The following is a 27762-nucleotide window of genomic DNA, read 5'->3' on the forward strand; positions in this document are numbered from 1 at the left end:
AAGTATTTGAGCGGCCCCGAGTTTTGGCGGCTGGTTACGGGCCTGCATCGCGAACAACTCTTAAGATAACTTATAAAGATAGATGCTAAATATAAGGCTATGGAACGACGCGGAACCAAGTTGTATCGAGTGGGGTTCACTGCGCGTGCGCGGAAGATGCTGCGCACGCCAGCGAGGTCAATCGAGGACTTGTCCATCGATTGCGGTACGGGGGTTGGTGAAACCAAAGGGGGGTAAGGTAGGGGACGCGGGGGGGGGGATGCTTCGTCATCGGATCGTATACTACTAAATCCCCCCCACCTTAATACGAACGGTGACCGCCAGGGGGTATTCCCCTTTTTTAACACAAGTACCGATTCATTTGGTCAAAGCAATGGTAGTAGATTATGGGCATGTACGAACGTGACCCGCCAGGATTTTCCGAGCAGTTGGAGGGGTGGAGATTTTTAGAGAAAAGAGCCGGTGCACCGGTAAAATGAAAAGGGGGGTGGGGTGAAGGCCGCGTTCAAGTCAGGCGGGGGAGATGCAATGCGGGGCAGGGAACACGCGAGGGCCGATTGGGCCCGCGGAATAATTACACCCTCACCGCCTTCCAGGGCGCCTTACCCGCCTACGCGGTCGGCTATTTAACTCTTCCGCTAGGCGCGCTATTTATAATTTAGCCGCGATTCGGTGATATATAGCCGCTCGTTACCGGTTCGCGCCGCGACCTACAATGCTGGCTGCCAACGAGTTACGACCCTAATATACAGACCGAATTAAATTGCGTATTATAAGACAAGGGAAATTTGGAACCTCGTAGATAAAACCAACGACTTTTAATGACTTTCTCGCGGAATATTTATAAATGGACGTAGACGTTTAAGCCCATTGCGCCCGCTTAATTTAAAGGGAATAAAACCCGCGAAGCAATCTTTACGGAAGACCCTTCAATAAATCTCTAATATCAATCGTAATTTATATTGGAGAAATTCCCAGGTAGAAGATTTTGTTTTAAAATTACGAAAATTTCTGCCTGGCAGTTTTATTTAGTAATATAACCGTAGAGCTCAGACTTCTACGCTGAATCAGGGAAATCCAGGCACAGCCTAGTTCCAGGGATAAGAGTAAATGCAGCGAGTGAAAATGGGGCCCAGACTCCTTATCTGCCTATGGGCCCAGGATATCTAAGTCCGGCCCTGTTGGTGTTCCACACCAAATAAATGATGTTATATTCCCTTAAATCAACCGTAAAAGATACTATTTAAGAAGCAAAAGTTTTATTTATTAGGTTTTTTAAAAGCGTGTTCAACTTTTTGGTACGGTTAAAAGTTAATATTTTTAAAAACTCTTTTTTTTCTCTAAATTTAATGTTTTATTTATTTGGAGGCAAGTTTATTTTCCTTTATACACAGAAACATTCAGAAATATTCGGTGCCCCAATATCGATTCTAAAGAAGAGAAAAAAAAAGTGTGGCTGGTTTTTACGGGAAGATTTTCGAAGAGTTCGTTCGGGTTTTAGCATAAAGCGGGTTAGAAGGAATGTTTATTTCGCTTTCTCTATATAATATGAGCGATAAATTCGCGCCATTCTCTACTTCTCTCTTTACGTAACACCGAAAAGGACCCTGGAAAAACTGGCTTTCCCTTTTCTAGGAAAAATCCACTATGCTTTTCCAAATAAAATTATTCCTGAAAACCCAGAGAAAAGCGAGTGCGCTAGGGGTTGACCCTAAAGGACAATTTCACTCCAGGGAAATATTTTGACCCGTTAAAATATACAGGGTGTTAAATAGAATAATGCCATCATTTCCTTTCATGAACTCCTTCCTTTAAAGGCTATTTATACGGACCAACGTCTTTTACTAACTTTTTTGGCGGGCACAGTTTTTGCAAAAAAATTCGTTGCTGATATTTCACGATAGTGAAGCAAATTACTCGTAATTCTTAAAAGAAAGTCTTTACTCACAAGGAGACTACCCGAGGTGTTACACACCGATTTTGTTCAAACTCGGGGGATTGGTAGACTTTCATGTACCTTGCCATGGCAACGAAAAATGTTTTTGACAACTTAAAATTGAAATTTTCCCATTGAAAATAACATGGGATTTTGACCGATTTCCCTGTGAAAAATATTTCAAAAATTGATCAAAATGTGATCAATTTTTATAATTTTTTTTATAATTTTGGCATTTTAATTTTTATTTCAATTTTGTAAAATGTTTCACAGCGGGGAGGGACCCTTGGAATCGGTCAAAATCCCATGTTATTTTCAATGGGAAAATTTCCATTTTATGTTGTCAAAAACATTTTTCGTTGCCATGGCAAAACCGTTGCCCATTGAATAAAATCCCTTTGGGATTTTTCAAGTTACATGAAGGTCTACTAATCCCCCGAGTTTTTAACAAAATCGGTGTGTAACACCTCGGGTAGTCTCCTTGTCAGTTGCAAGTTAAGAAATAAAAATATCTTTGATACTAGACCAAATTTCCGGGTAAATCGGCGACGGGAATTTCGAATTTGGCCCGTTTACGGTAGAAATTTCCAAGTATACCCGCGAGCGTTATATAATTTTCGAAAATACCATCTATTGCTTTATATTATGATAATTAATTAAATAACATGGATAAGATTTAAAAACAGTTGTCATTATTACAATAGGTTATAAGTGCGGCATACCTAATAAAATTCCGTTTGGCGAGTCCAGGGTAGGCATAGAACGGGTAATGCCGAGATTACCACGTTGACGTACATAAACGCACGATTTTATGATTGTTTAGGAGCATAATACTAGATTGAGGCTTAAAAATAATACACTAAATTAAATTTTTATAGATCACTTGAAATTTACGCAATAGATATTTCTTAAATGGATTAATATAACGCGCGCGTAGGAACGTTTAGGAATTCAACAGAAAATGGTTATTTTGAGACAAGGGATGCCTATTTTTCTAATATTGGCTGATACCGTTATTTCAGGAAAACTTAAAAATAAGAAAATTCTCGATTAACTAAATATGGTAATACTTTATTTGACTGGACGCCCCACGTACGCCAGACTTCAGAAGCTAGATCATACCTTTTTAGACAGGGGGGTTACGAGCTACAGCTAACAAATAACTTAATAAGAAACAACGATATATATTTTTCATTTATGATAGAAAATATGTATCACGTAAGATGAAAAGAAACATTCGGATATGCTCTTGCAAACTTTTATTCACAGCAGGGCCCCCACCCAAGTCTTCAATTTTTTTATATTAAAAATAGGATTATATTTCTGAAAAATAAGACTTTATAGGTCTATTTTTTCAAATTATAGGATTTATAGGACTAAATATGTTATTTCATTTACTAACTTTATGCATTTAAAAAACAAAATCTATATTTAGTGAAATAAATCTTTAATTTTCACTTGAAAAATAGAAACTATTGAACCATTTCATCACAAAAATATACTATAGTAGCTAACAATGTTAACAATAACAAAAGTATAGACTAGAGTGACTTTGTATAGGAATTTATGCTATGGCTAAATCTAGCAATTTAACAGAGTGGCGGGATTTGAAATGTGCAAAATATCAAAATTATAGGATTTTATAGGACTTTTTAGGGATTTTGCTAAAAATATAGGATGTTATAGGACATTTTTGAAAATATAGGATTTTACAGGAATTATAGGACCTCTGGGGGCCCTGTCACAGTCTTAAAACGAGTACCAAACATCGGGGTAGCAAATTGAGATCAGGGGTGGGGGCGCTACGGGTTCCAAAAAGGGTGCGCCAAAAACCAATATTAGACTACGTGAAGAGAAAAGGCATTCCAGCAACCGAGGACACGGACCGCCAGAAAAAAAAGGAGAAAGACGACGAATGAAGCATCAGGAATTCGGGCTGAACACAATCCCGAAGTGGCGTAATATTAAACGAACATATTGTAATGACGCCCGCCCTCACCTTACACCCGAATAAAGGATCAACGTTCACAGTCGGCACCTTTGTCCTTACTGCGGGGTTGATGGTCTGATTAGCGAGAGAGAGAGAATGAAGCTCCCGGGGAAGAGGCGAGACTTTAGCGCGACGTATAAAGGGGGACCAACAACCCAATTTATGTCATTCAGCCCATTACCAACTGCTAACAGGAAAACGTCACTTAACGCCTCTCGGAAAGGACGGCCGCCATCTTTCGAGCTCCCCTTTTTTCACGGCCGGTGCATTGTCTTTTCGCGGCTTGATACCTCATTTGGACGTTTACGAGGCCAACTCGGACGACTACAATTAACGGGGCAGGCGCCGATCTTTAGGACACCCCCCCCCCCCGAAGAGACACTCAATATGGACGTTTTCGGGCCATCAAGATAAGACGGTGGTAGTGGTGGCGGCGGTACAAGAGGTGCTAAGGAAAATGGGATGGTCAAGTAACTTGATTAAATTGGGCTAGTCTGGGAGCTATAGTTATATCGTTGTTTCGGGGAAAATAACGGTTATTTCGACAACTATTAATAGGCATACTATCATAAGTAACTTAATAACGTTAAGTATGACACTTTATTGTTTCAATGCTATTATTATTATTACTGAAACTTTTTTCGACACTAACTATTTTGGGGATATTTCACAGAGTTCAGACTTGAACTTTCAACGAAACTGAGTAGCATATTTTCGTCCTTGGTAGTCATATATTTTGCCTTGGGTACTAAGGGGCACTGTGCTGAACTAAACCTTGATTGCGCAATAACTCTGAAAATCAGTTTCGCTAATTTTCATACTTATTTTTATTACGTTACTTATGATAATATAGGGTGGGGTGGCGGAGTGGTTAGCACTTTCGCCTCGCAGCAAGAGGACCATAAAAACTTGTTGAGGTTAGCGGTAATAGTTAGTGTTGGCTCGATCGCGTGGCATGCAGGGCTTCCCACCACCCTCCTACGCATTGTAACCCGGCCACCTGAATTAAAGGCTTCAAAAGTCGCTTGATGACTTAGGCCTAAGGTGGTGCCTTGGGTGGCTGATTTTTTTATTATATCTAAACGTTTAGTAAATGTCAACAAGAACTCATAAAATTTACATTAATGGATTCTTGATACAAATAATGTAAAACATTGTTTAGAGTCTCCTATAATATCCATTATCAGTTTTAATTCGAGGTCATTTGAAATAATCACTTTATCGGGATGATATTACAAAAATGGGGGTGGGTTATATAAAACAATCTATAAGTTATCAACTAAATCTTCTCTGTATTTTAGAGTTATATTTCTAGTATGCTTTGGCAAAATTTCAAAGCTATTTCAGATACGGGCTATTAGAGCTAGTTTACTGACGATGTGAGAGCCAATTTAGAGGTCGGGGACGGTTAATTATTATCCATGATTAAATTGATTTTTTTCGGGAAAAAAATGTAAACAAAGAAATTTACCGGTTAATATTTCGGAAAATGATTAAAAAACATGTATTATTCGTAAAATTGAGCTTTTTATCGAAAAAAACGTCGTTTTTCCGATAAATTTTACAAATTTATCAAAAAATTAATCGGATAATACAGAAATATAAATTACTTGATCAAAACGTTTTACGAATAATTTTGAGAGCTTTATCTATTGAATAAAAGTTAACCATCCCCGACCTCTAAGAACCATTTCTAGAACGTCTCGCGTTGTAAAATGGGCTTTTAAGCAAAGCCAAAAAAATTATTTTATACTTTTGGACGTACAATAATGGACTTAAGACTAAACATTGTTCGTCGGACTTTATAACCGAGTCATTGCTTATAGTCTTCGTATCATCTGTAAGTCATGACTGTGTGCCCAAGTCATCTAGACACTTACAATGCCTTTTCCGGGTGGCCTCAAACATGTTTAATTTCAAATTCACTGACTTTCACCTGTACAATTATAAATATTTAATTTTTGTTCCATGGTAAATTATTTAAAATTTGTAAATATTTTAAAAAGAACTGCTACTTCATGGAGTTTTTTTAAAACATAATTTATTTAAAATTTGGGAGCTTTCGGACCGCGGTCCTTCGTACAGTTTCCCTGAACACAAATTTTCCCTGACCTTTTTTCAAGCCAAATTTGTCATTTTGGAATTTTATATTTTACTTTTATCAGATTATAATCATTTCACTAAAGCTTTTATTTTAGTGTATGTGACTCTTCGGGTTACAGTTAAAATTCCTTGACTTTTCCCTAACCTAATGACACCCCTGCTTTTTGAATCAGTTTTTATGGAAAGGTGAAACGGATGAACATGGGGGGGGGGGGGGACACCTTTCCAGGGCTCCCAGCGATTTTTTTAAAAATATTATAGGAATTATAGGAAATTTCATAGAAAATATAGGAATTTATAGGAACATTTTTAGCCAAAAAATAGGAATTTATACGAACAATTTTGAAAAAATAGGGAATTATAGAAGTATATTGAAATTATAGGAATTTATAGAAACTGGGAGCCCCACCTTTGATGTTTTCGGGAACACCGGACCTAAGCCAGAGCTAAGCTCTATTTAGAAGGCAAATTTTTACCAAACGTTAAGGCTGTTTTCTAATACATTATTTTTAAAATTATAGGAATTTCTGGATATAGCTATAGAAAAACTAGAACATTTCGAAAAAAATAGGAATTTATAGGAACAATTTTGAGAAAATAGGAAATTATAATAGGAGCATATTGAAATTATAGGAATTTATAAGAATTATAGGAACTCTGGGAGCCATGCGTTTCTACTACACCACTCCGCAACATCCGTCACTAATTATTTCCACTAACAATCACTTATGGTATTAGTGTGTCCGACACTCTCTTTTGGTGAAATTTCGTTGATACCATTGGAGTTATTTCATCCTATCAGCACTGCTTAGAAGCGCCGGACATTAAGCCCAAACTGGACGGTTGGTTTGTTTCGCTAAATCCGAGGTCTTTCGAAAGTTGGAAAGGATCAGAAGTAGAGAGAAACGGAAGGGCTTCGTCATCTTGATCCAGCCGAAGGGGGGGCTGCTTTTCAAAGGGCGATTCTCTCTCCCCACTTCCGGTGGAACTGCGGCAAAACTTACGGGCTAAAACCTCGGGTCGCTCTCTCTCCGCCCCTTCAAACTCCCTGTCTTGAGCCATTTCGCCCTGCCGTGTACTACTTATTATATGGCGGCCCAAAGCGAGATATATCCCCCTCGGCTCCAGCCAACCTTTACCCTTCAACTATTCCTACAAAAGCCGCCAAAAGGTTATTATATTCCCAAACTTTTGTGAAAGTCCTATACCCGGCGTCAAAAGAAAATATGGGGAGCCATTTCCGAAGATCCCTACCTGACGTTTCACCCCGGTTTAGAGGTACCTCTCCTATACGCAAACATCACCCTACCCCGGTTACTAAAATCGCTACTGTCGAGTGAACGGGAAAAATAGGAACCATTATGAAGGCGAGCGGACTGACTTTTTCCCACTTTAGAGTCGGGTAGTTTGGCCTCCCAGGTTCACGTGAGAGCCAAGTTGATGTACCCCACTCTCTAGAACCCCCATTTTCAATAACAACAACTAGGATATTTTCGACCGTAACGAAATTCTACTTGATAATTGATAATCTAATAAGCTAAATAAACTTTTGTTTACGTTAAAACCTACGTAAAAGAACCCCTTCCAAAGCTCCTAATCCATTTAGAAAATTAAACAAGTTCGTGGGTTTCGAGATAACGGAAAAAATTAACGCGTTGTGGCCGGTGAAAGGAATAGCCGCAATAACATCTTTTAATACGGTTGAAGAAAACGAAGAAAAAACCGTCCAGACACGAAAGTAATAAAACAAGATTTTTTCTTTTAAAAGCAGACTTTTCCCTTCTTCGTGATGTTAGCCTAGAGTCGTTTTCCTCGGCAAAAGGGGGTTGAAACCGCCCATACACGCGTCTAATCGATTACGAAATATAATTTTCTGCCTTATAAAATGGCAAATTATTTCTATCGGCCGGTAATACGCCGATCAAATTAAAAATTAGACTCGCCCCAAGTTTCTTTTCTATTCGCCGGATCAAAGGTTTCATTTACGGCGCCTAGTCTGGCGAGGGGGTCTAGGTAACCCAGTCCTCCGAATTATCGTTAGGCTTACGAACAGACGCGAATAAATTAAATAGGACTTACCATAATACTGTTGTCCGTTGATCATTGAAAATTCTAGAAAGATGGTCCCCACAGCGTAGAGGATAAGCAACTGCGGAAGAAAAAGCGCGGGTTGCCGCAGAGCCATCGTCGAAGTCGCGCGCGAAATATTATCCAAAAAAATAAAACAAAATTCCAAAAGGTGGTTTATTCAAAGGGAGAAAATGTTGGAAATCACTCTTGAGCCTTCGCTGTTGGTCAAGGCACACGGCGAATCCGTTTTTCCATGATGGAGTTTCGTTGTCCCGAATTCACTCCCGTTCGATGATGCACCGAGATCAGCTTCTAACAGGCCTAACTTTCTTCCGCCTAAATGTTCCGAAGAGCCCATCGCGAACGCGGGACCTCAAAAAAACGTTACGCCATGAAATCCAGAATTCGTGGCGGGTTTCGAAAATGTTGTATTTCCGTGATAGCAAAAGCTACTTTCGAAAAAAATCCCTGCTTCTCATAAAACGGACAAAACGCGGCCAAGACTAGGTTCTCGGTCGAGGCGCATTTCCAAAGTCCGCGTCGGTTCTTTTACGTAACGAAGACGCGATATTGAAAATAGGCTAAAAAGTAGAAGAGCCACTTTCACTCGGGATGGATGGGCATATTTCTCGGCGACGCGCTGTAGCGAACGATTTGTTTCGTAATAACGGGAAACGGCGGACGTCACTTTTGACAAAATATAAATCACACTGTCGTCTATATATTCGGTTTTTATATAAGGTGGGGACGTTGACTTTCCCGCTCTCTCACTCCGCTTCCCTATTCCTTCTTTCGTAACTTGACAGATGAAAAAGGCCTCTTTCGGGTCTGTGGTCGCTCTCCGCGGAACTTCGCGATTAAACCACCTCGTTCGCCACAATCCTAGGCAGACTGAACGCGTTTATCCGCGGACGGCCCGCCGGTCTGCTCCCGTTGTCGGCGGGCGGCGGGGAAACTTGTTTTTCCCCTTTCCCCGATGCCGCGCTGTCTTCCGCGATCATTTTCATTCTGTTTACACGTCTTCTATTTTCTTCTCACTGAAATTAAAGAATACACACACGTTAATTCCGAAAGGGGTATTTTTACAGAAATTTAAATGACGCGAAAAGATATTTGACCAATAGGTTTTGTTATGTGATTAAACTATACAAATGAAACAGAAACAATTACCTAGTAACGGAAAAGAAGAGATTCATCTATGACCTGAAGATTGGGAAGATATTTCATAAACTTTTTTGCAGAGTTACTATAGGAGAGAGAAAACAGCATTTCCCACGAAAGAAGATGGACACTTTGGACAGAAAATGCGTCGCGCCGAAAATGATCTATTTTTTCCAATGATAATAGTGGCGCCCTCTGTTAGAAAAAACCACACGTTTTATAAATTAATTTAAGAATTTTTAACACAAAAAATGTTAAAAACTTTGGTTGCCCTTTAGGGGGATAAATTGTGAAAATGTAGTAATTATTTATATTTAAATAGGTCTCTATCTGAACTTGTAAAAAGGTGGCGCCACGTCGTTTATTGAAAGTTTCAGAGTAATCTGAGTAACACAGACCTTGGAAGAGTAAGACCACGTTGGTGCAAGCTTGGATCCAAGGTGCAAGACATTCGAGGCTTGCGTAATCAACATCTTATTCAACTTAATATTAATTAAAACTATCAGTTATTAAACCATCAAAATGAACAAAGGGTTTCAAGGATTCCTAACTGTTCTAAGGAAAAGTGGTTCAATTAAAGGGTTGCAAATTGTCAAGCCAAATGTTACATCCAAGGCTTGTCACGCCGCATCGGGACATGCTTTTTTTCGTGACCTCTCAAATCTGTGCGTCAAACGACCTTTTCTTTGCACACTCAACGGCAAAACAAGTTATTTGGATGGAGGAAGAAGACAAGTGCAAACCAAAGGAGACAAGGAACTGACCGATTTCTTGGAAGAAGAAATTAAGGCTGAAATGAAAGCTCGCAAATCTCCTACACCCCCGCAAGTCAATGGCTTTGAAATAACCACAAATGACTCGGAAGTCACGCTTACAAAGAAATTTAACAATGAAACAGTTACGGTGTTAATAAATGTTAATCATTCAGTTGATGCTGAAGAAGCGGAAGAACCAAGTGCTAATCAAGACAAGGATCCAGAAATGGGAGAAATGAAATCAAAGCCAAACTTCACTGTTGAAATAGCAAAAGGTGGGAAGATCATGGCTCTCGAGTGCACATTTTCCACAGATTTAGGGGATACAGAACAGAGAGAAGATGGTTACAACGATGTTTTCCAAATTTCTGAGTTGAGTATATACGAAGGAGAAGTCAAAGATTCCCAGTATTCAGTTGCAGGAGATATCATGGATGGATACCTCTATGATTTATTAATGAATATGCTAGAAGAAAGAGGCATTTCTAACGAGTTTGCTGACCATTTAGTAGATTATTGTACCGCTTATGAGCATAACCTTTATATTAATCTCTTAAATCAATTGAAAGGTTTTGTTTCAAATTAGATGTCAGTGATGTTATCCAAGTTGTCATTGTTTAGTTGGTCATTAATAAATATCAATCATTTGCAATAGTCATTGATTAGTCATTACTCCGTAAAACCCATTGTAAAACCTTAAAAAAATAAAAGTTGTTCCATTTAATTTCATAAATATGATTTTTATTAAAATAAGTTAATTTTTTAGAATAACATTTTTAACGAGTTCCAAATCTCTCTTCTTAAAATTAAACTGCCCCTCTTGGTCTTTTCCCATTTTATTTTTAAACTCTTTTACGATATTTTTGGGTAAAACTTTCCATAATTGTTTCAATCTCAACTCGTTAGTTAATTGTCTTTCTGGTTTCACTAATGTAGAGCAAGTAGAGTTTTGGTTCTTCAACTGGTAACCCACAACTTTTTCCGTCCAAAACTTGTAATTCTTCAAATTATTAGATGGAACTTTGGCTTTTACGCAGTAGTTGAACATTTTTTCCCTCTCATCACGAAGATTTTCCAACTCATCTTTGAAATTAGTTTCCTTTTCAGCCTCTGTCAACTTGAGTTCAAACCTCTTGAGGAAATAATCGTACAACATTTGGTCCCCAGAATTCCATTTTCTTAGAAGCGCCTTAGTTTCAGGGCTGATTTTTTCGCGATACTTGTCATTTCTGGCATTATTTTGAAAGCTAATCACATCAAAGAAAGACCAACAAAGAATATTCTTTAAAAGCATTACAGACTGATCGAACATCTCTGTAACCATGACCAAATCAAATCTGGCATCTATATCAGACAGAGCTAGAGATAATTTTGTAAAAAAATTAGGGTCTTCAGGTGAAATTTTGATACCAAAATCTTCAAGTAGAACATTTCTGTAGTTCGATTGCTTGATGTGCACCAGTTTTGGGTCATTCTTTTTGGTTGTTAGTAAGGCAAATTCATCTAGGGTCATCTTCAATTCTTCCTTTAAATTTGAATATGCGTAAAAAGATTCAAATAATGATACAGGATCCCTAACAATGGTGACAAAAACGGTATCTGAGGGCATCACACTTTCAATTTCATTCTTATTGTAAATTAAGTGATGGCACAAGATGTTAAATCCATTTTTGCTCCAGGGCGAATTGTGGACCATGCTCCTGTTAAAAGGCCGATCAGATGGAAAGCGATGGGTATTAGACAATACGGGCAAAGCCACTGTTAAATTATAAGTGTCTGAGTGTCGTAAAATAATATTTTGCACTGATGTGCTGGCTGTCTTATGAGTTTTCAAGAAGAACAAGTTCCTTTTGGGCTGACAAGTTCTTTCAGTTTTGGTAGTCATTTGTTTCAAAGTATTTTGAGATTCATTTGAGTGATTTTCATTAATAATTTGAGATTCCTTTATGCGAATACTGAAAATATATCATTGGCAATTATTAGTGGGTGGTAAAACAATTGTTACAACTAAACACATCCTACCTGCTTGATTTGTGGGTAAATTGATAAAGCGGATTAATTTTAGGTTTCTCCAGTATCACTGTTATTTTACTAAAGTGAAACAGGGTGATGCAAACAAGCATAGTACAAGAGATCAAACTTAAATAAAGAGTGGGTTTGTATTCACGTTTGCTAGAAGTCATTGTGGAGTAATGTTTATATCTAAGGATTTGATATATTATAATAACGTTTTTTAATTCTTTGGGGATTTTTTTACCTATTGTTAAAAATAGCCCATGGGGCCATGGCTGTGTAGAAATAGTCGAGATTTCCAAAAAAGAATAAGTAGATACTAAATACTTTTCGACTGTTATGGTAGTATCATGGATTAACTAACTAGTTAGATAATCCATGGTAGTATCAACTTTTACTAATAGTTTTAAATTAAATTAAACTGTTCGACCGCAGCGGGGAGCGTCTCAAACTCAACTTTTATGCAGACGACTTTACAGACGGCTTTGAGGTAGAATCATAAATAGAGATCCAAATCAGTGTTGGAAATAAGCTTTTTAAAAGTACTGGTCAATGTGACCACTATACCCCTACCTCTTTTCTCCCTGCCCCTACTTAAAAAATTAATGACCACCCTTTTCTGCCCCACAGTCCCCACCTCTCTCCCCCCTTTTATTTTACCTTTGAAAGTGAATTGTTAATAGCGATTAGGAACGATAATGAGTTTTATTTATCACAAACCAAAGTTCTTTGATATTTATCACATTTCTTAACGAACTTTAAAAAATATTTCATCATCTTCTTGTTCTTCGAATAAAAACAGTTTTACTTCTTTTTAACCTTCTTTTTGTTTTTAAAAGTCATAAAGAAATTGCAATGTCTTCTATGCTTATTTTCTTAAACATATTCTTAATGATTGATCCATGGATTAATTAACTCACGGATAGTTCACTAGCGTATATTTTACTATAGTACGAGTTGAAGAGGTTTGTTTCTAACATGCTGCCAGATATTTTTACCGTCCCCTCATTTTTACCCCTTTACCGATACAAATCCGGAACAAGGTTTCTTGACACGTCGCCATCTCGATTCGGTTTTTGGCGAATTTAATATTTTCCAACGGTCGTTTTTGTGTAACGTTTTATTTGAAATTGAAACAGGCTCGTAGCCAGGATTTTTCAGTTGAGGGGGCCTGAAAAATTCCTAAGGGGGCACGCTCAGGGGCGTACCGAGAGTTTATGGCGCCTGGTTCAAAATGTGTATATGGCACCCCCAATTAAAGTAAATTAGGAACAAGTATTCTTTACACACTACTTTAAAGCAAGTGTCGGCTCTAGTTGAGTTTCGTTTTGGCTCGACAGTTTTCGCCACCGTGCAAATTTAAACAAGTTGATTAGGCACATTACCCAACATAATTTACCCTTGGATTATTATTATTTACCTGGATATATCACTCTAGCGTTCCGCGTGCATTTCCTAAGTGTTTGTTACGGGTTCTGCCTTGTAGAAGGCTACGTGTTACGGGAGTTTCGGAAATTCGCCGCTAACTTCACCGAAGCGGCGCTGCTGTCGCAAAAGTCATTTGCTTGTTAGGTTTTTTCCAAGTGATATATCCAGGTAGGCACTTAATCTAAGATTTACCTATATGGCGTGGCCCAAAAGCATGCTTTTAGGTCATTGGGTATTCTTACTCACGTATCAGAAAAGACTATTTGTAATCACGTGCTCAGTCGACCTCGCTTGGATTGGCTTTTCGGCAAACACGTAATTGTCGACTTGGAAATAAACGATATTTTTCAAAATAAGAAAGATATTTATTTGGTGCCTATGACAGCGGGGTCTTCGCACCACACACTCCAAAATTACATAAAAGGTCTTAGCACCAGAACAAAGAAGAGGAAAAATTAAAAAACAAAAAAAAGTACCAGCTACAAAATAACAAACGAAAATAGAAAAAACTGACAACAGACGAAATCTAATGACAGCCAATTAAAAAACTAGGCAAAACAAAGGTAGGAACTTAACATTAATTGATTTTCGCCACTTTAAAAATGTCACAAAGATCGTTAATAATCGCCAGGTCTCCATGCTGAACTGATTTTTTTACACCATTTGTATTTGTATCATATTTGCCGGTGACTAGAGAACCCAGGAGCCTGGGTTCGAATTTTTTTACCACTCTCACAAGTGAAACGATAAATCGTTTTTGAAAGTCGATACTAGGTGGAAGCACCTTCCCGGCGATCTGAGCAACCATAGCCATAGCCATCTTCGATACATAGACCCAATCCAAAATAACGTAGGTAATGATAGAGCCGACACTTGTTTATTGAAATATAAATGATTTAAACACGATTAATTTACTGGATTTAGAAGCCTCTACATAGGCATCTCTTTTCCTTTTCCGATAATAATCGCCATTCGCTTTACGTTATGACATTTTCTACTAAAACACTTTTATTTAAAGTTAGGAACTGTGTCAATAATAGCATGGACACTATCTCTAACCGGACGGGAAAAGCAGCCTAAAAGAGGTACCTCCTCACTGTCCGTTTGCTTCCTACTTCATACTAGCTGAAATAGTCGGTCGTACTCGATTCGCAGGGCCGTCAAGGTCTTTCGAAAGAATGTAAACCCCCATTTCAAACGGAACGTTTTGTAGACCACGTGACGAATTATATGGCCTTGACATCCCGAAACTTTCAAAATTCTTGAACCTCCCCCCTTTACAGAGAGACGGTGGCGGCGGCATGTGATTTTGTATGGTGGAAGCTACAGCTTTTCCCGTCCGGTTAGAGATACAGTGATTCCTTGGTGGCGTTCCTTACTAGCCGATCTTTCTTCTCGAGAGACCAACATGGGTTTCTCTTACGACGTTCGTGTTTTACGAACCTCCTCTCAACCCTTGAGGAAGTCACTACGTGCCTAGATTTGGGGCATTCCGTTGACTTGGTCTATTTAGACCTACGCAAGGCTTTCGATACGGTCCCGCATTCGCTGTTTATTCGGAAACTTGAGTATGTAGGGGTGAAAAGAAGGGGTTTTGGTTCTTCCAATTTTTGTTGTTTTTTGGGAGAGCTAGTTTGGCTCAATACGTTAGCCCGGACTGAAACAACCTAACGTATTTTAAAGTTTTAATGTCTCTCTAAACCTAAGTTTTAGGCCCAAAATAAAGACAAGGGTTTTTGTTTACAAAGGTTTATTTTTACCTTCTTCGTTGAGAATTGGTTTCTTTCTGCCCTTTCCCGCTCTCTGGACACCCGAGGAAACCTTCATAATAGAGGGAGGGGGGAAATGGCGCCAAAAGGGTCAGGTAGGTTGTCGGCTCGACCGGGCCCAATGAACGGCGCACGTCACGGGGAAATTCCAGAAGAGGGACGACAAAGGGCCATTTCCCAGAAGAGATTATTTTGGGGTTTTTCCAGAGAGCAAGTGAGGGTTGGAAATACAAAAAAATACAATACAAAATATACAAAGAAATTTCAAATTCGTTTAACGGTTACAATATTCAAGTTTTCATTAAGTTTAAGTTTAAATTTTCATTTAACAATAATTTTACATTTAATTATTTCGCGCATTAATTATTCAACACTCCCGCCGTAATACTGTAGAGTATTACCACTGTTATTGCGCGTCACTTTCTACATCACTAATTTCCAAATTGCATAAGTGCTGTATCGAGCGCTTTATGCTGTTTCCGTTTGTGGTTCGCACCACGTAAGACCGAATTTTGTTATCGCGAGGCCCGATAATTACGTCGGTGATCAAGCCAAGCTTCCACATGTGACGTAACTGCTTGTCGTCTTGAATTAAAACAACGTCACCTTTTTTAAGGACAGTCGCGTTTTTCACAGTTTTTGAGTGATGGGCGGATCTGAGTTCTTTGATGTAGTCCCCGCACCATCTTTTCCAAAGTTTATTCAACACTTGTTCGCGATGTTTTAACCGTTTACACAATTCGCGTCGCGACATTGGTGCATGATCAATTTCGTTTTTATTAAATCTAAGCGGGGGGAGACTGGTTAACCTGCGACCAGTGAAAAATTCAGCCGGGGAAAGTGGGGTCGGTTCATTAGCGTCATTGTAGCAATAGGTAATCGGCCTTGAATTTATGATTGCCTCGGCTTCGGTCAACGTTGTCAATAATTCCATAAACGTTAGCGAAGCCATACCTAAATTTTTTTTTAAACAATTTTTTGTCGATTTGACCAGTACCTCCCACCAACCTCCGTGCCAAGCTGATCTTTCGATTATATATTTCCATTTAATCCCACGAATTCCGAAGAATTCTTTAATTCGCTCCTCATTGAGATTTTGCCAAATTTGTTTTAAATCTTTATCAGCCCTTTTGAATGTGCGCGCGTTATCGGTCCAGACGGTTTCCGGGACTCCGCGTCTAGCGACTATTCTTCTAAAGGCTAGGAGAAACTCTTCGGTACTCAAATTTGGTATTAATTCTAGGTGTATAGCCCTAGTTACTGCGCATGTCATTAAACATATGTATGATTTGGTCGGTTTTGATTGACCTTTCACTAGCAGGGGGCCGGCAAAATCTATTCCTACTACGGAAAAGGGCTCTGCCTGCTGTATGCGATCTTTGGGCAGGGGCGCAGTCGGCATATCGCCCGTTTTAGCTTTTAGTCGTTTACAGATTAGGCAATCCTTGACGACGGTGCGAGCGAGTTGCCTGGCAGCGGGTACCCAATACCTCTCTCTTAATTGAACCAAGGTGTCATTTATTCCTCCGTGATAAACTTGTTTATGACTACGGACAGTTAATAATTTTGCTAACCTTTGATTTTTAGTTAATATTATGGGATGTTTTTCTTTATACGTAAATTCAGATTCTTGTATACGTCCCCCGACACAAATAAGGCCATGGGCGTTTAAAATGGGGTTTAACGTGGCAATTTTTGAGTTGGTATTAATTTCTTTTCCCCATTGCAACGCGTTTAACTCTTTCCCGAACTCCTCAGCTTGCACCGCTCTCACCCAGGTTATTTCGGCGCATTCCATTTCTTCCGCGCTTACGGGGCCAATTTCGTATGGTAATTTTTTTACTCTATTTGCGAGTCTTAAAAGATGAGCTGTTATTCGCAGTACCGGATCGAGATAGTAATGTTTGCCTAAATCAATTAAATTGGTAATACTCGATTTCGGAGCTTCCATTATTGCGGCTGTAGTTATTTTTCGCCTTTCTTTGTTAATTATTTCTAAACTTTCGGTTTTAGGATTACTCTTTGGCCAATTTTCTTTCGATTCTTTAAGCCAGGCTGGCCCTTCGAACCAAAGGGCGCTATTATGCAACTCCCTAGCGGATAAACCTCGGGTCGGTAAGTCAGCTGGATTTTGTTTTCCAGGACAATGTGCCCAATTTTCAATTTTTGTTAAGCGCTGAATTTCAGACGCGCGATTTGCTACGAAGGGGCGCCAATTTTTGGCGGGTTCTTTTAACCACCATAACGCTATTGTAGAGTCGGACCATAGGTAAGCCTCCGTCAAATTTTCTTTAAAAGTGTCGGTTACGTAATTTATCAGACGAGCGCCTAATAGGCAACCCATCAGTTCTAATTTTGGAATGGTTAGATCAGGGTCGGATTCTTTAATTTTTAGCGGCGCGACTCTACTTTTAGCGGTCACCCTCTTTTGTTTCGTGCCTAACGTATACCGCGGTAGCGTAGGCTTTAGAACTAGCATCGCAGAAGCGTGAAGTTCGACACTCTCAATTTCGTCGTCTGACTTGGCGAAATAGTGCCTGTTAATTTTGATCGAGTTTAAAATTGCCAATTCTTGGCACCAGGTTTCGAATACGTTCGCGTATTCTTCCGGAAGTTGGGCGTCCCAATCTATTTTTGCCTCCCACAGGGTTTGAAGGAGCATCTTCGCTCTTATCGTGAAGGGGGCTAGTAAGCCTAACGGGTCGAAAATTTGCGACACGTAACTCAACACCTGTCGTTTAGTTCTTTTAAGCGTACTTAAAATATCAATTAAGTTTGATAAGTCAAAGGAGAACACATCCGCTAACGGGTCCCACTTTAAACCTAGAATTTTTGTGTCTGACGTTTCCGCCATATCAAAGGCGATATTTCGGAGTTGGTACCCCATTTCCGGAATTTCATGCCCGCGTTTTGCATTAGGTTGGCCGCGCCTACCGATAAGTCGTAAGCCTTCTCTACGCTTTTTTCTCCGCTACAGAAGTCATCTACGTAGGTATCGTCGGAGATTTTATTTTTGACAACCTCATCGACTCCTTCCGCGGTTTGCGCGTGATAGCGAATAGTGGCTGCCAGTAAAAAGGGGGATGCGGTAACCCCGAAGGGCACCCTAGCCATTCTTAAGTGAATAAATTCCGAGGGATTAATTTGCCCATCTTTCTCCTCCCGTACCCATAGAAACCGGACAGCGTCCTTATCATCGTTATCTAGAGCCACTTGCAAAAAGGCCTTTTCGATATCGGCTACAACGGCGATTTTATTTTTTCTAAAACGGATGATTAGTAACAATAGGTCCTGGTTGAGATTGGGGCCGGGAGACAAACAATGGTTCAGCGAGGGGGCGCCGTTCGCGTGACTGGAGGCGTCCAGCACCACTCTCAACTTTGTTGTCGCGGAGCTATCTCTGACCACCCCCTGGTGCGGAATGTAGTAAGTTCCAGGTTTGGACTGACTTAATTCGTTTTTCGGCACCTCTTCGGCTATCCCTAACTCTAATTGTTCAGTTATGACATTTTTGTACTGGTGGTAAAAGGAAGGGTTGTTTTGAAATTTTTTAACCAAGCCTCGCATTCGTTTCGTCGCGACTGCTTGGTTATCGGCGAGGTTCTCTCTATCAACTAGCCAAGGGAATTTTACGCAATACCTCTCGCCGTTGTGTTTAATAGTTTCATTAAAACTAGTTAGTGTTTTATCGTTGGGTGTTACTTTTAACTCGTTACTGTCGATCCCAATGCTTTCTAACTCCCAAAAGTTTTTAAGGGTGTCATTGATTTGTTTTTGACCTAAGGTTATTAGCATCGTCGTGACGACATTGACTGACACGCCATTAGTTGCAGCAGCGGTTACCCCTTGTAGGCACCATCCCAATTTAGTTTCCTGGGCTACTAAAGCGGGTCCCAACCTCATTGTTTTGTCTACGGTAACTTCCCAATAAAAATCCGCGCCTATCAAAACGTCTATTTCGGAATTAACGTTACGCGCGTTTTGGTCGTCCGCTAATTGTAGGTTTTGGGGTAACATTAAATTATTTAAATTTACGTTACTGAAATTTGAAAAGGCGTGACAGACAAAAGGGGTTTCGACTGCTCTGACAACGACAGTTTGATATGGATTTTCTCTGTTTACGAGAGTTAATTCGACCCTTCTACTGCTTCTCTGCGATGGCTTAGTTTTCCCAAAGCTATAAACGTCTAATTTTTGATACCCTACCACGGGCAGGTCTAGTTTTCGCGAAAGCTCCTCTTTGATGAAGCTAATCTGGCTCCCCCCATCTAGGAGAATTCGCGCCATTGTTTTGTTTTGGGTTTGAAAAGGGTTTTCTACTACAGCTACCGCCGTTTGCAGTAATACAGAATTTTCTATAGTTTTGACCGGCGCCACCGCGGTGGTTATCGGGGTCTCGCTATTTTCAGTTTATTTTAAATGCGACGGGTTTTGTTCGCACACGGCGTAGTTATGAGTTTTTTGACACCGCTTGCAGGTTCGAAATTTCGACCAGCAATCTTTCTCTTCGTGAGTTCTAAGGCAAATAGAGCATTTTTTATTATCCTTAATTAAGGTTTTCTTTTGAGATAGGGTAAATTTTTTACAGTTAATAGTTTTATGGGCATCTAAATTACAGAAAACGCAGAAAATGTTTTCTGTGGGTTTATTCTGAATTCCCGTGGCGAGAGCGGCAGCTGAAGGGCTTGAGGGTTTTTGATTTTTATTTTTATTCCTATCTTGGGAATACCTATCATTTTGGTAGGAATCATTTTTTCCCGAATAATCAGATTTAGAACTCAACATGGTCGCCATTTCGCGGCACTCCACCTGCTCCCTGATAAAACTAACTAACGCTTCAGCGTCCCAGTCGGTCGCGTTACCGGAAGGTTTATATTTTACAAAAAATTCCGTTCTTATATCATTTGGCAAACACCTCAATAGGGCGGGGCAAACAAATGACGCTTTTTCCTTAGTATTTACACATAGGGCTTTCAGGCTTCTAATACTAATTTCTACCGTATCTAGTAATTCTCGAAGGGCTTTTACATTGTTCGAATAGCGGACCGGCTGAATTTTCTCGAGCTTTTCCATATATTTATGGACCGCGAAATGGGATTTATCATATTTAAGTTTTAGCAAAGCTAAGGCTTGATCGTATGATTCGTCCGATATAACTAAACCTTCAATAGCCTTAAGGGCTTCGCCTTCGAGATAAGAACTTAAATAGTAAAATTTTTCTACCTTAGATAAGTTTTCTTTGTTGTCGACTGTGGCTTTAAAACGTCCCCAGAAAATATTCCATTTTTAAAATTATATGTACTTTTGTTTAGAGAAACTGTCTTTGCTAAAGGATTATATAAGGTATTAACCAAGTATATTCTTGCTGGCTCTTAAGTCTAAATTTATAAAATTATAAAAATAATACACAATGTATATACTAATTTAAAGTATTAAATATAATTTATTATACGTTTGATTCGCTCGCGTTCTACATGTCGAACAGTCTCCTCGAGTCATCGGTGTCGTGTTTTCTTTTCAAAGCATTGATACTGGTCTTGTGGATTTACTCCTTACGGCAGTCAATATGAACTTTAATTGAAGTGACTCATTAATTATTCCGACTTTCCCATAATTTTCTCTCACACAACTTTCACAATAGCTTCATTTTCAAGCGATTTATTGCAGAAATAACAAGAGTTAGCTGGGTGGTAAATTTTAAACGCGGTTACATGAAGAGCGGCGGACGCGTTTTAAGTCAACGAAGGCGCAAAATTGTAAGACGCGTTTCGGGTACAACGTTAATACCGCGAATTCGACACAACGATTGCTCGTATGTAAAATGTTCATAGAACATATTTTGTAGGAAATAGCCGGGCCCTAATTTTCGTAATCGTTTTATAGCCGTACATACAATACTAACGTAGATATTCGCGATAAACCGTTACTGTGCACCGGTTTCCCCCGATATTTCTAACAGTAACCTGTGAAAGGATATGTTTTTGTTTGCGTAATTACTCCTAAAATATTTAATTTCGCAATTTTGAACCATTCTTCATTTTTTATTTAAAAAAACTAGCTTTCCATGATTTGAAAGAAACGCGTTTTCTAGTGCGTTCTTAGCGATTGGAAATTATGGTGAAAAAAAAAATATTTCTAACACTAACCTGTGAAAAGATGTTTTCTTTTGTGTATTTACTCTTACACGATTTAATTGCGCAATTTTGAGCCATTCTTCAACTTTAAATAAACGTAAGTCGCTTTAAAGATGTCAAAAAAACCGCGTTAGCGCCGAGCTAAAGTCGGCCATTTAATCTTAGGCAAAAGAGAGTGTTAGTTCACCAGTGCTGCGCCGATGGCGTAACTTTCGTTGCCAGCCAAACGAAAAGCATGGCCCAAAGGCAGGGTTCTTTAAAAGTTCTAATCGGACCACGCGACAAAATTTAAAAAATCGTTATAGTTTGTTATCCGATTTCTATGATTCGAGCACGACTATCCGTCGGTTCGCTGTCGTACCTGAACCTTCTGAGCCGAAAAATTATCCACTCGGGTAAAGTGTACACCTCCATGTACCTTAAAACACCTGCAAGGGAAAAGTTGCCATGGCAACCGATAACGTTTTTGACAACATGATTTGGAATTATTTCTATTGAAATTAAAATGGGAATCTGAAGGATTTTTAGGGTCCCCCTATTGACCAAATTGCATTTAAACTTGATTAAATTAAATTTTAAAAATCAAATTAAATTTTTTTTAACGTTTTTGAAATTTTAATCCTTCAGATTCCCATGTTATTTTCAATGGAAAAATCACAAATTATGTTGTCAAAAACGTTTTCGGTTGCCATGGCAAAACGAAAGCCCGTCGCAACTTTTCCCTTGCAGGTTTTTTAAGGTACATGGAGGTGTACACTTTACCCGAGTGGATAATTTTTCGGCTCAGAAGGTTCAGGTACGACAGCGAACCGACCTCAACGGGGAAGTTCAATCGTGGGATTCCTCCACGACAAACGATGATTGGCGTTCTTCGGTGGATTGTTAACGGGGTTCGTTCGCGTCTACCAGGGGGAATAATTCCCATCTATTTTGGCTTTCCCAGAGACTTTTCTCTGCCCTAAAGATAATATAAAAGACCGATAACAGAACGAATTTCCACCCCTCTCATCCCGTACTTGATATTTTGACGAGTGATAACTGATTGGCATCTCTGACAACTTGATTGACAGCTTTGAAAGCTTGAGTGACAATTCTCGATATTGTAGCTTAGCTTTTTTATTGATGCTCATTATGTATATTATATTCAAGAACAGTCTCAGCCGTCGGTCAAGCTGTCCACGCTGTCACTCCTCAAGAAATCAACCAGTTCAGTTTAGCGGGGGTCAAAATTCGAGAACGAGAAAATGGAATCTCGGTTCTCGGCCTTTAACCTACACTTTTACGAAATCTACAGAGCTAAGCGCATTGTGTCTCCACCCTCGGCGACGGTATATCGCGAAGGGCTAGCCACCCCGGCTGTTCATCTTCCGTCTCCAGCTGGTCTTAAAGATAAAACTCCCGGTAGGCTGGGTGACTCTCTTCAATGTTTATGATCCGGGAGGAAACGCCCCATAGGAATTATTCTTGCGGCTTCTTCGAGGATTCCACACACCAGTGATTTTTTTGGGCGATTTCAAGTGAAGTTACGCTAAGGTGGTGACTTGGGTATTAGCCTAGCTGATTACTTTTCGATGTAATATCTTTCTTGAAGTAAGGATTCCAAACAGGAGACGCGTAATCAAGGACCGGCAGGCACATTGAACGTAATAGAGTGGTAGAATCGCGCGTAAAACCAGTTGTTCTTCGAATAAGGCCACATAGTCGACGGGCTCGATTTCCAATGTAACAAATATGGGACGACCATTTCAGATCTCTGGAAACAACGACTCCGAGAATTTTCAAATTGTGTACGCGAGCTAGTGGGACGTTGTTTATGATAACTTAGTTCTTCTTAATACTGGAGAATACGATCTAAAAGGCAACCTCCTTTGCTGGGTGGAGTACTTTCTCAGGGATCGCACCACTCATGTCAGGGTCAATGGTGCTTCTTCTGCACCTTTCCCGGTTACTAGAGGCGTACCTCAAGGCAGTTTCATCAGTCCTATCATGAATATATCTAGCTATGAATATCCAACCCTACGATATAGCCCTTCTATCATGTCGATTTGATTTGGGTGGCAACTTTCGAGACCAGTGAAGCGTTTTCAGCCAATCAGGAGACTGAGGGAAATGACGGCATGCTCCTCACTCGGTCGGAGCAGATGTGATTGATCACGTGACTAGATAAGCCCAACCCAAATTTTAGCGGGAGGTTAGAGAGGCTATTGCTATTGTATATTCATAGCTAGATATATTCATGGTCCTATTTTATTCAGCGTTATGCTGGACTGGATCCCTGGGCTGTGCCCCAGGGGGATAGAACAAGGAGAACACGCGAACGACATCGTGGCCTGGACTGTCAGCGTCTCCCTGTCAGCCATATATGCAGCTTGCCATTAATATCATAACAGCATATAGCGTAACCTGGGGTTTCAATTTTTATCCCCTAAATTACGTGGTGATTTCTAAAGGTAAAAAATACCGGACACTCTAATACTTAAACTCGGCAGTACAGTTCTGTCTTGGGCTCCAGTCTCTCCTGGAAACCTTATATCAAGGCGCTAGTTCCTTCTTCTAGACTCAATCTATTGCGAGCCATTTCGGAGACAACTTGAGTCGCGTTCTACACTCGCACCTCATCCGCTTCAGACTGGATTACTCAAGTTCTCTCTACGCCTCAGCTTCCGACACACTGCTCCTTGGTGTTCCTAAGTCAATGCCGATCGTCCTGATCGAAGCGTCTGCGTAGATCGTTGATCGACTTAAAAATCGTGGCCCCTTGTGGTGGTGCGACGGACGCCCCGGCCTTCTACTCTTCTTTACTAAAGGTTAGATATGCCTATGGAGGTTATAGAACACTGGTTCAACCCGGATAGGCTTCTATAACTTCTTCGGGCTTGGCGTCTGGCCCAGGCTTACAACTTGATATGGATTTTTCAGACTTCTCGGAGTCATATACCCAAAGTCTCTTCCCCTCCATGGGAACCGCCACCACAACGGTTATTTTGAGATGGCTCACATTTTCTAAATAGGAATACAGCGCAGATACCCTTAGACAATTATTCTTCACAACTTTTGGAGCAATATGACCAGGAGACAACCGTCATTTACACAACGGATCTAGCGCTCCAGACTCAGGGGTCTCAGGTGCAGCTTTCGTGATTCCGTCTATAGGGATCGGGATCGGGTCATATACTTAGATACGAGCAATCTCATCAATCGTGTTGAACTTTTCGCGATTCAAATGGCTCTTTTGTACGCGAAGATCAACTTTCTGGGTGAATTAGTCATTTGCTCGGAATCACAAACGGTTCTTTCCCAACTCCATACGCGCTCTGATTATCTGGTGGTCAAATTCATTCATGACCTCTGTGACGGGTATCCGGGTGTGATTACGCTATTGTGGTGCCCAGCTCTTAACTGTGTCCCGGGTAACGAAATGGCCTGGCTGGGGTCACCCACCTGGTTCGCCCCGCACGGGTTGACTTCATTCTCCCTTCTACGCTCGCGGAGATAAAACGAGCTTGCTAAACCGTTTCTGGGTTCCATCTCACTCATGCGACTCAAATTATAACCCTACTTGCGCGTCTTGGCTAGTCCTTAAACCCACTATTATATGTAACATAATTAGCCTACTCATAAGTATGCCACTGTACCTTTATTCCATTCAAAAATCTTCCCTACGGTTTGTTTCACCACGGACCAGTAAAAAGGTGGACTACGTTAGATTTTAACCTTTTTATTCATCCTAGTAATTTTGGGAGTCACACTATTGGCTACTAACATATGTATTTAAGCCAATGGAAAACCTCTAAATTGAGAAGGAATTTTTTGCGTCGGAATTTTAGTCAACCCAATGTAGCTTTATTGAAATTTATAAACTCGCTCGGTTTGTGCGGATGAAGTTAAATAATGAGTAATTTAGAAAAATAAAAGGTTGGGGAAAATGATCAATAAGTGATCGCTTTCCGAAAATGGAAAAAGTCGTCGAAGTGGAATATTCCACCAGCGTTATTAAAACCCATATCAAGCCTAGAAGAGTTAGGCCTAGGCTCAAAAGAATCTGCAAGGCTCCAACCTTGTAGATGCCCCGGAAAAGCTCAACCTGAATTTCAACTATTTTTCCAATAAACCTGCTTCTTTTATTTGACAATGTAAATTTATTTTAGAACGTGAGTCTCCAAGAACTTCATTGATTTGCAAATTAATTACATTAACAGAACTTGACACTATATTGTAGTTCATTTTAGCGGCTAAGCCTTGGTTGTTCAAACCGGTTTGTTTACCAAATTATGGGTCGCGTCAAGTTATCGAGATCTAAATCTTACCGTAAGATTTTGTTCTTGCAAGATAATTTCTTAGTTAAAATAATTTAAAAAAAAGTGTCAAGTTGTCTATCAATTTTCTTCGATAAGCTGGATTTGTACAATAAGTAATAGAACTTTAAGCCTTTTTGGAAATAATAGTTCGAAACGTTGCTTTAATTTAAAAAAAAAACGACAAAAACAATTACCAATATATTTACCATTTACAAGTCGTTGGAATTCTTCGGCGGAAACCTCAAAATTATAATTTATTCCCATAATATCATCTTTTAGAGCTACGCCAAATAATTCATTGGCATTCGACGCCATCTTGAATCTTGTTAAAAACTACCTCGAAAGCGATCTTGGGAATCTCACAAGATTTGTGAGATCAAAAGTTCTTGTTTCCGGTTTTGAAAATCGTCAAGTTAGCAAGATCGCAAGAAATCTTGCATTTCTGGCAAGAAATCTTAATAACTTGACGTACCCCTTGTTTCCGGTTTTGAAAATCGTCAAGTTAGCAAGATCGCAAGAAATCTTAATAACTTGACGTACCCATGGCCGTCGATTTATCAGACGTAGAGCTAATTGGGCGACGGCATTATCGGCATTTGAGATTCGATGACATCAAATATGACGTCAAATATTACGTAGGGTACGGATGACGCAATATCTGTGAAACAAACCGTTAGTGAAGAAATAGAGCTAGTGGCATACTTATGAGTAATTATGTTACATATGCTATTATGATATATAAATGTAGCCCATAAAGAATTTCAATTCTAAATGAAAAATGGTAATTATACAATTTGTACTATATTGTTATTTTTGCTTGTGCGCAAGTAGCTGGTTTCTCTCATTTAGAGTTATTGTTTTTTTTTTGGTGTTTGACTGTACTCTCTGAATTGCGCGTGCCTGGTGTGAAAGGCTTATAGCAAAAGTCTGATAAGTCTTATCAAACTTTTGCTTATAGCCATATACACGTCCAATTCTCTCTTTTGTATTTTTTTTTTTCAAAAATAATAAACTTTATTTTGGTGCACATGACAACTAGGCCTTCGCACCATACACACCCTGATACAGATACTCAAAAACAAAAGAAAAAGAAAAAATATATATACAGAAAGATAAAAGCATTGAGTTGGGAATATTAATCTAGAGGTCCAATCAAAACGTCGGATTTCAGTATTTCGCGAAACAAGTTTTTAAAAATAAGAATACTGTCGTCTGCTCCCATCGGCGTCCCAAATGACGAGAAAACGTTATCATTCTACCCGTGGCGCCGTCTATCTCTCAATGGTTCGTTCAAATTACGGTGGAAATGTTTGCAATAAATCAGGCATTACGTTACGCTCATACTCACAGCCTTGGAGATATTATTGTCTGTTCAGACTCCAAGTCTGCTCTCTCCATGTTCTCCAGCTTCAGTTTGGACTTCCAAGTCTTGACCTTTAGAACATTATGCGACATTTATCAGGGCAGCATCACTTTGTTATGGTGTCCTGCTCACGTGGGAGTGCCGGGAAATGTGGTGGCTGACAAATGTGCTGATGTTTATCTCGTTTCTTGTCCCCCCTTTATCAGTGAGTTTCTTCCAAATTCGAAAAATTGCCTGAAAACTAGATGTTTGCAGTTAGTGTCAAACAACTGGACCACAGCGTGGCACCTCTTTCTAAAAAGTACGGATAGATTTTGTTACAAACCAGTTCCATCGCGTGACATATTGTCAGCCTTGAGGCTTCCCCGTTGGAAGGACTCTCTCCTGGCCAGACTGAACTGTGATCGCTTACCTACCAATGACAGACTATTCCTTATCAACTTAAAGCAGTCGAATGCTTGTACTAGTTGTAACACTCAGGAGGTCCAGACAGTGGAGCATATTCTGTTCTCCTGTGTTCGTAGTCAAGCAGTTAGGCCACGACTTTTTCATGCCCTAAACACAGGCAGATATGATACAACTCTACAAGGGGTGAAAACCGCGGTCCAAAACGGAGACATGGCAATCATTTCTGATATCTGTGCTATTTTTCGCGCGGCCAGTATTTTTTAAAGCGCAAGTAGAATACAAAGCAGACATAAATAGTCATTTTTTTTGTTTTTTTTTCTTAAAAACACAGAAG

The 27762-nt window shown here is 39.7% G+C and overlaps 5 protein-coding genes across 14 annotated transcripts in view; 1 reads left to right on the top strand and 4 right to left on the bottom strand.

The window, feature by feature from the left end:
* The window catches only part of LOC149941509 (putative receptor-type tyrosine-protein phosphatase mosPTP-1), a 130137-nt gene extending 120754 nt beyond the window's left edge, over positions 1 to 9383 (bottom strand). For all 10 annotated transcript variants that reach the window (XM_090179764.1, XM_090179768.1, XM_090179767.1 and 7 more), the window contains exons 1-2: positions 9270 to 9383; positions 8109 to 9136 (exon numbers count right to left, since the gene is read on the bottom strand). In XM_090179764.1, coding sequence (XP_090035890.1) covers positions 8109 to 8214 — 106 coding nt within the window. In that variant the 5' untranslated portion in view covers positions 8215 to 9136; positions 9270 to 9383. The remainder of the gene's footprint in view (positions 1 to 8108; positions 9137 to 9269) is intronic.
* Positions 9384 to 9619: 236 nt separating this feature from the next.
* P32 (complement C1q binding protein P32) lies at positions 9620 to 10673 on the top strand. The gene has a single exon (XM_090178580.1). The coding sequence runs from the start codon at positions 9783 to 9785 to the stop codon at positions 10599 to 10601; it is 819 nt and encodes a 272-aa protein (XP_090034706.1). The 5' UTR covers positions 9620 to 9782; the 3' UTR covers positions 10602 to 10673.
* Positions 10674 to 10754: 81 nt separating this feature from the next.
* LOC149941511 (galactose-3-O-sulfotransferase 2-like) lies at positions 10755 to 12224 on the bottom strand. Its single transcript, XM_090178579.1, has 2 exons — positions 12038 to 12224; positions 10755 to 11970 (listed from the first exon to the last, which is right to left on the bottom strand). The coding sequence occupies exons 1-2, from the start codon at positions 12196 to 12198 to the stop codon at positions 10770 to 10772; spliced, it is 1362 nt and encodes a 453-aa protein (XP_090034705.1). The 5' UTR covers positions 12199 to 12224; the 3' UTR covers positions 10755 to 10769.
* Positions 12225 to 15631: 3407 nt separating this feature from the next.
* Positions 15632 to 17887, bottom strand: LOC149941512 (uncharacterized). The gene has a single exon (XM_090179478.1). The coding sequence runs from the start codon at positions 17885 to 17887 to the stop codon at positions 15632 to 15634; it is 2256 nt and encodes a 751-aa protein (XP_090035604.1).
* Positions 17888 to 18048: 161 nt separating this feature from the next.
* Positions 18049 to 19128, bottom strand: LOC149941513 (uncharacterized). Its single transcript, XM_090179479.1, has one exon. It carries the CDS (start codon positions 19126 to 19128, stop codon positions 18049 to 18051), a length of 1080 nt encoding a protein of 359 aa, XP_090035605.1.
* Between the last annotated feature and the right edge of the window lie 8634 nt (positions 19129 to 27762).

This window comes from Leiobunum rupestre, chromosome 6 (genome assembly GCF_980474605.1).
Source record: "Leiobunum rupestre chromosome 6, qqLeiRupe1.1.hap1, whole genome shotgun sequence".
In the NCBI taxonomy this organism is placed as follows: Eukaryota; Metazoa; Arthropoda; class Arachnida; order Opiliones; family Sclerosomatidae; genus Leiobunum; species Leiobunum rupestre.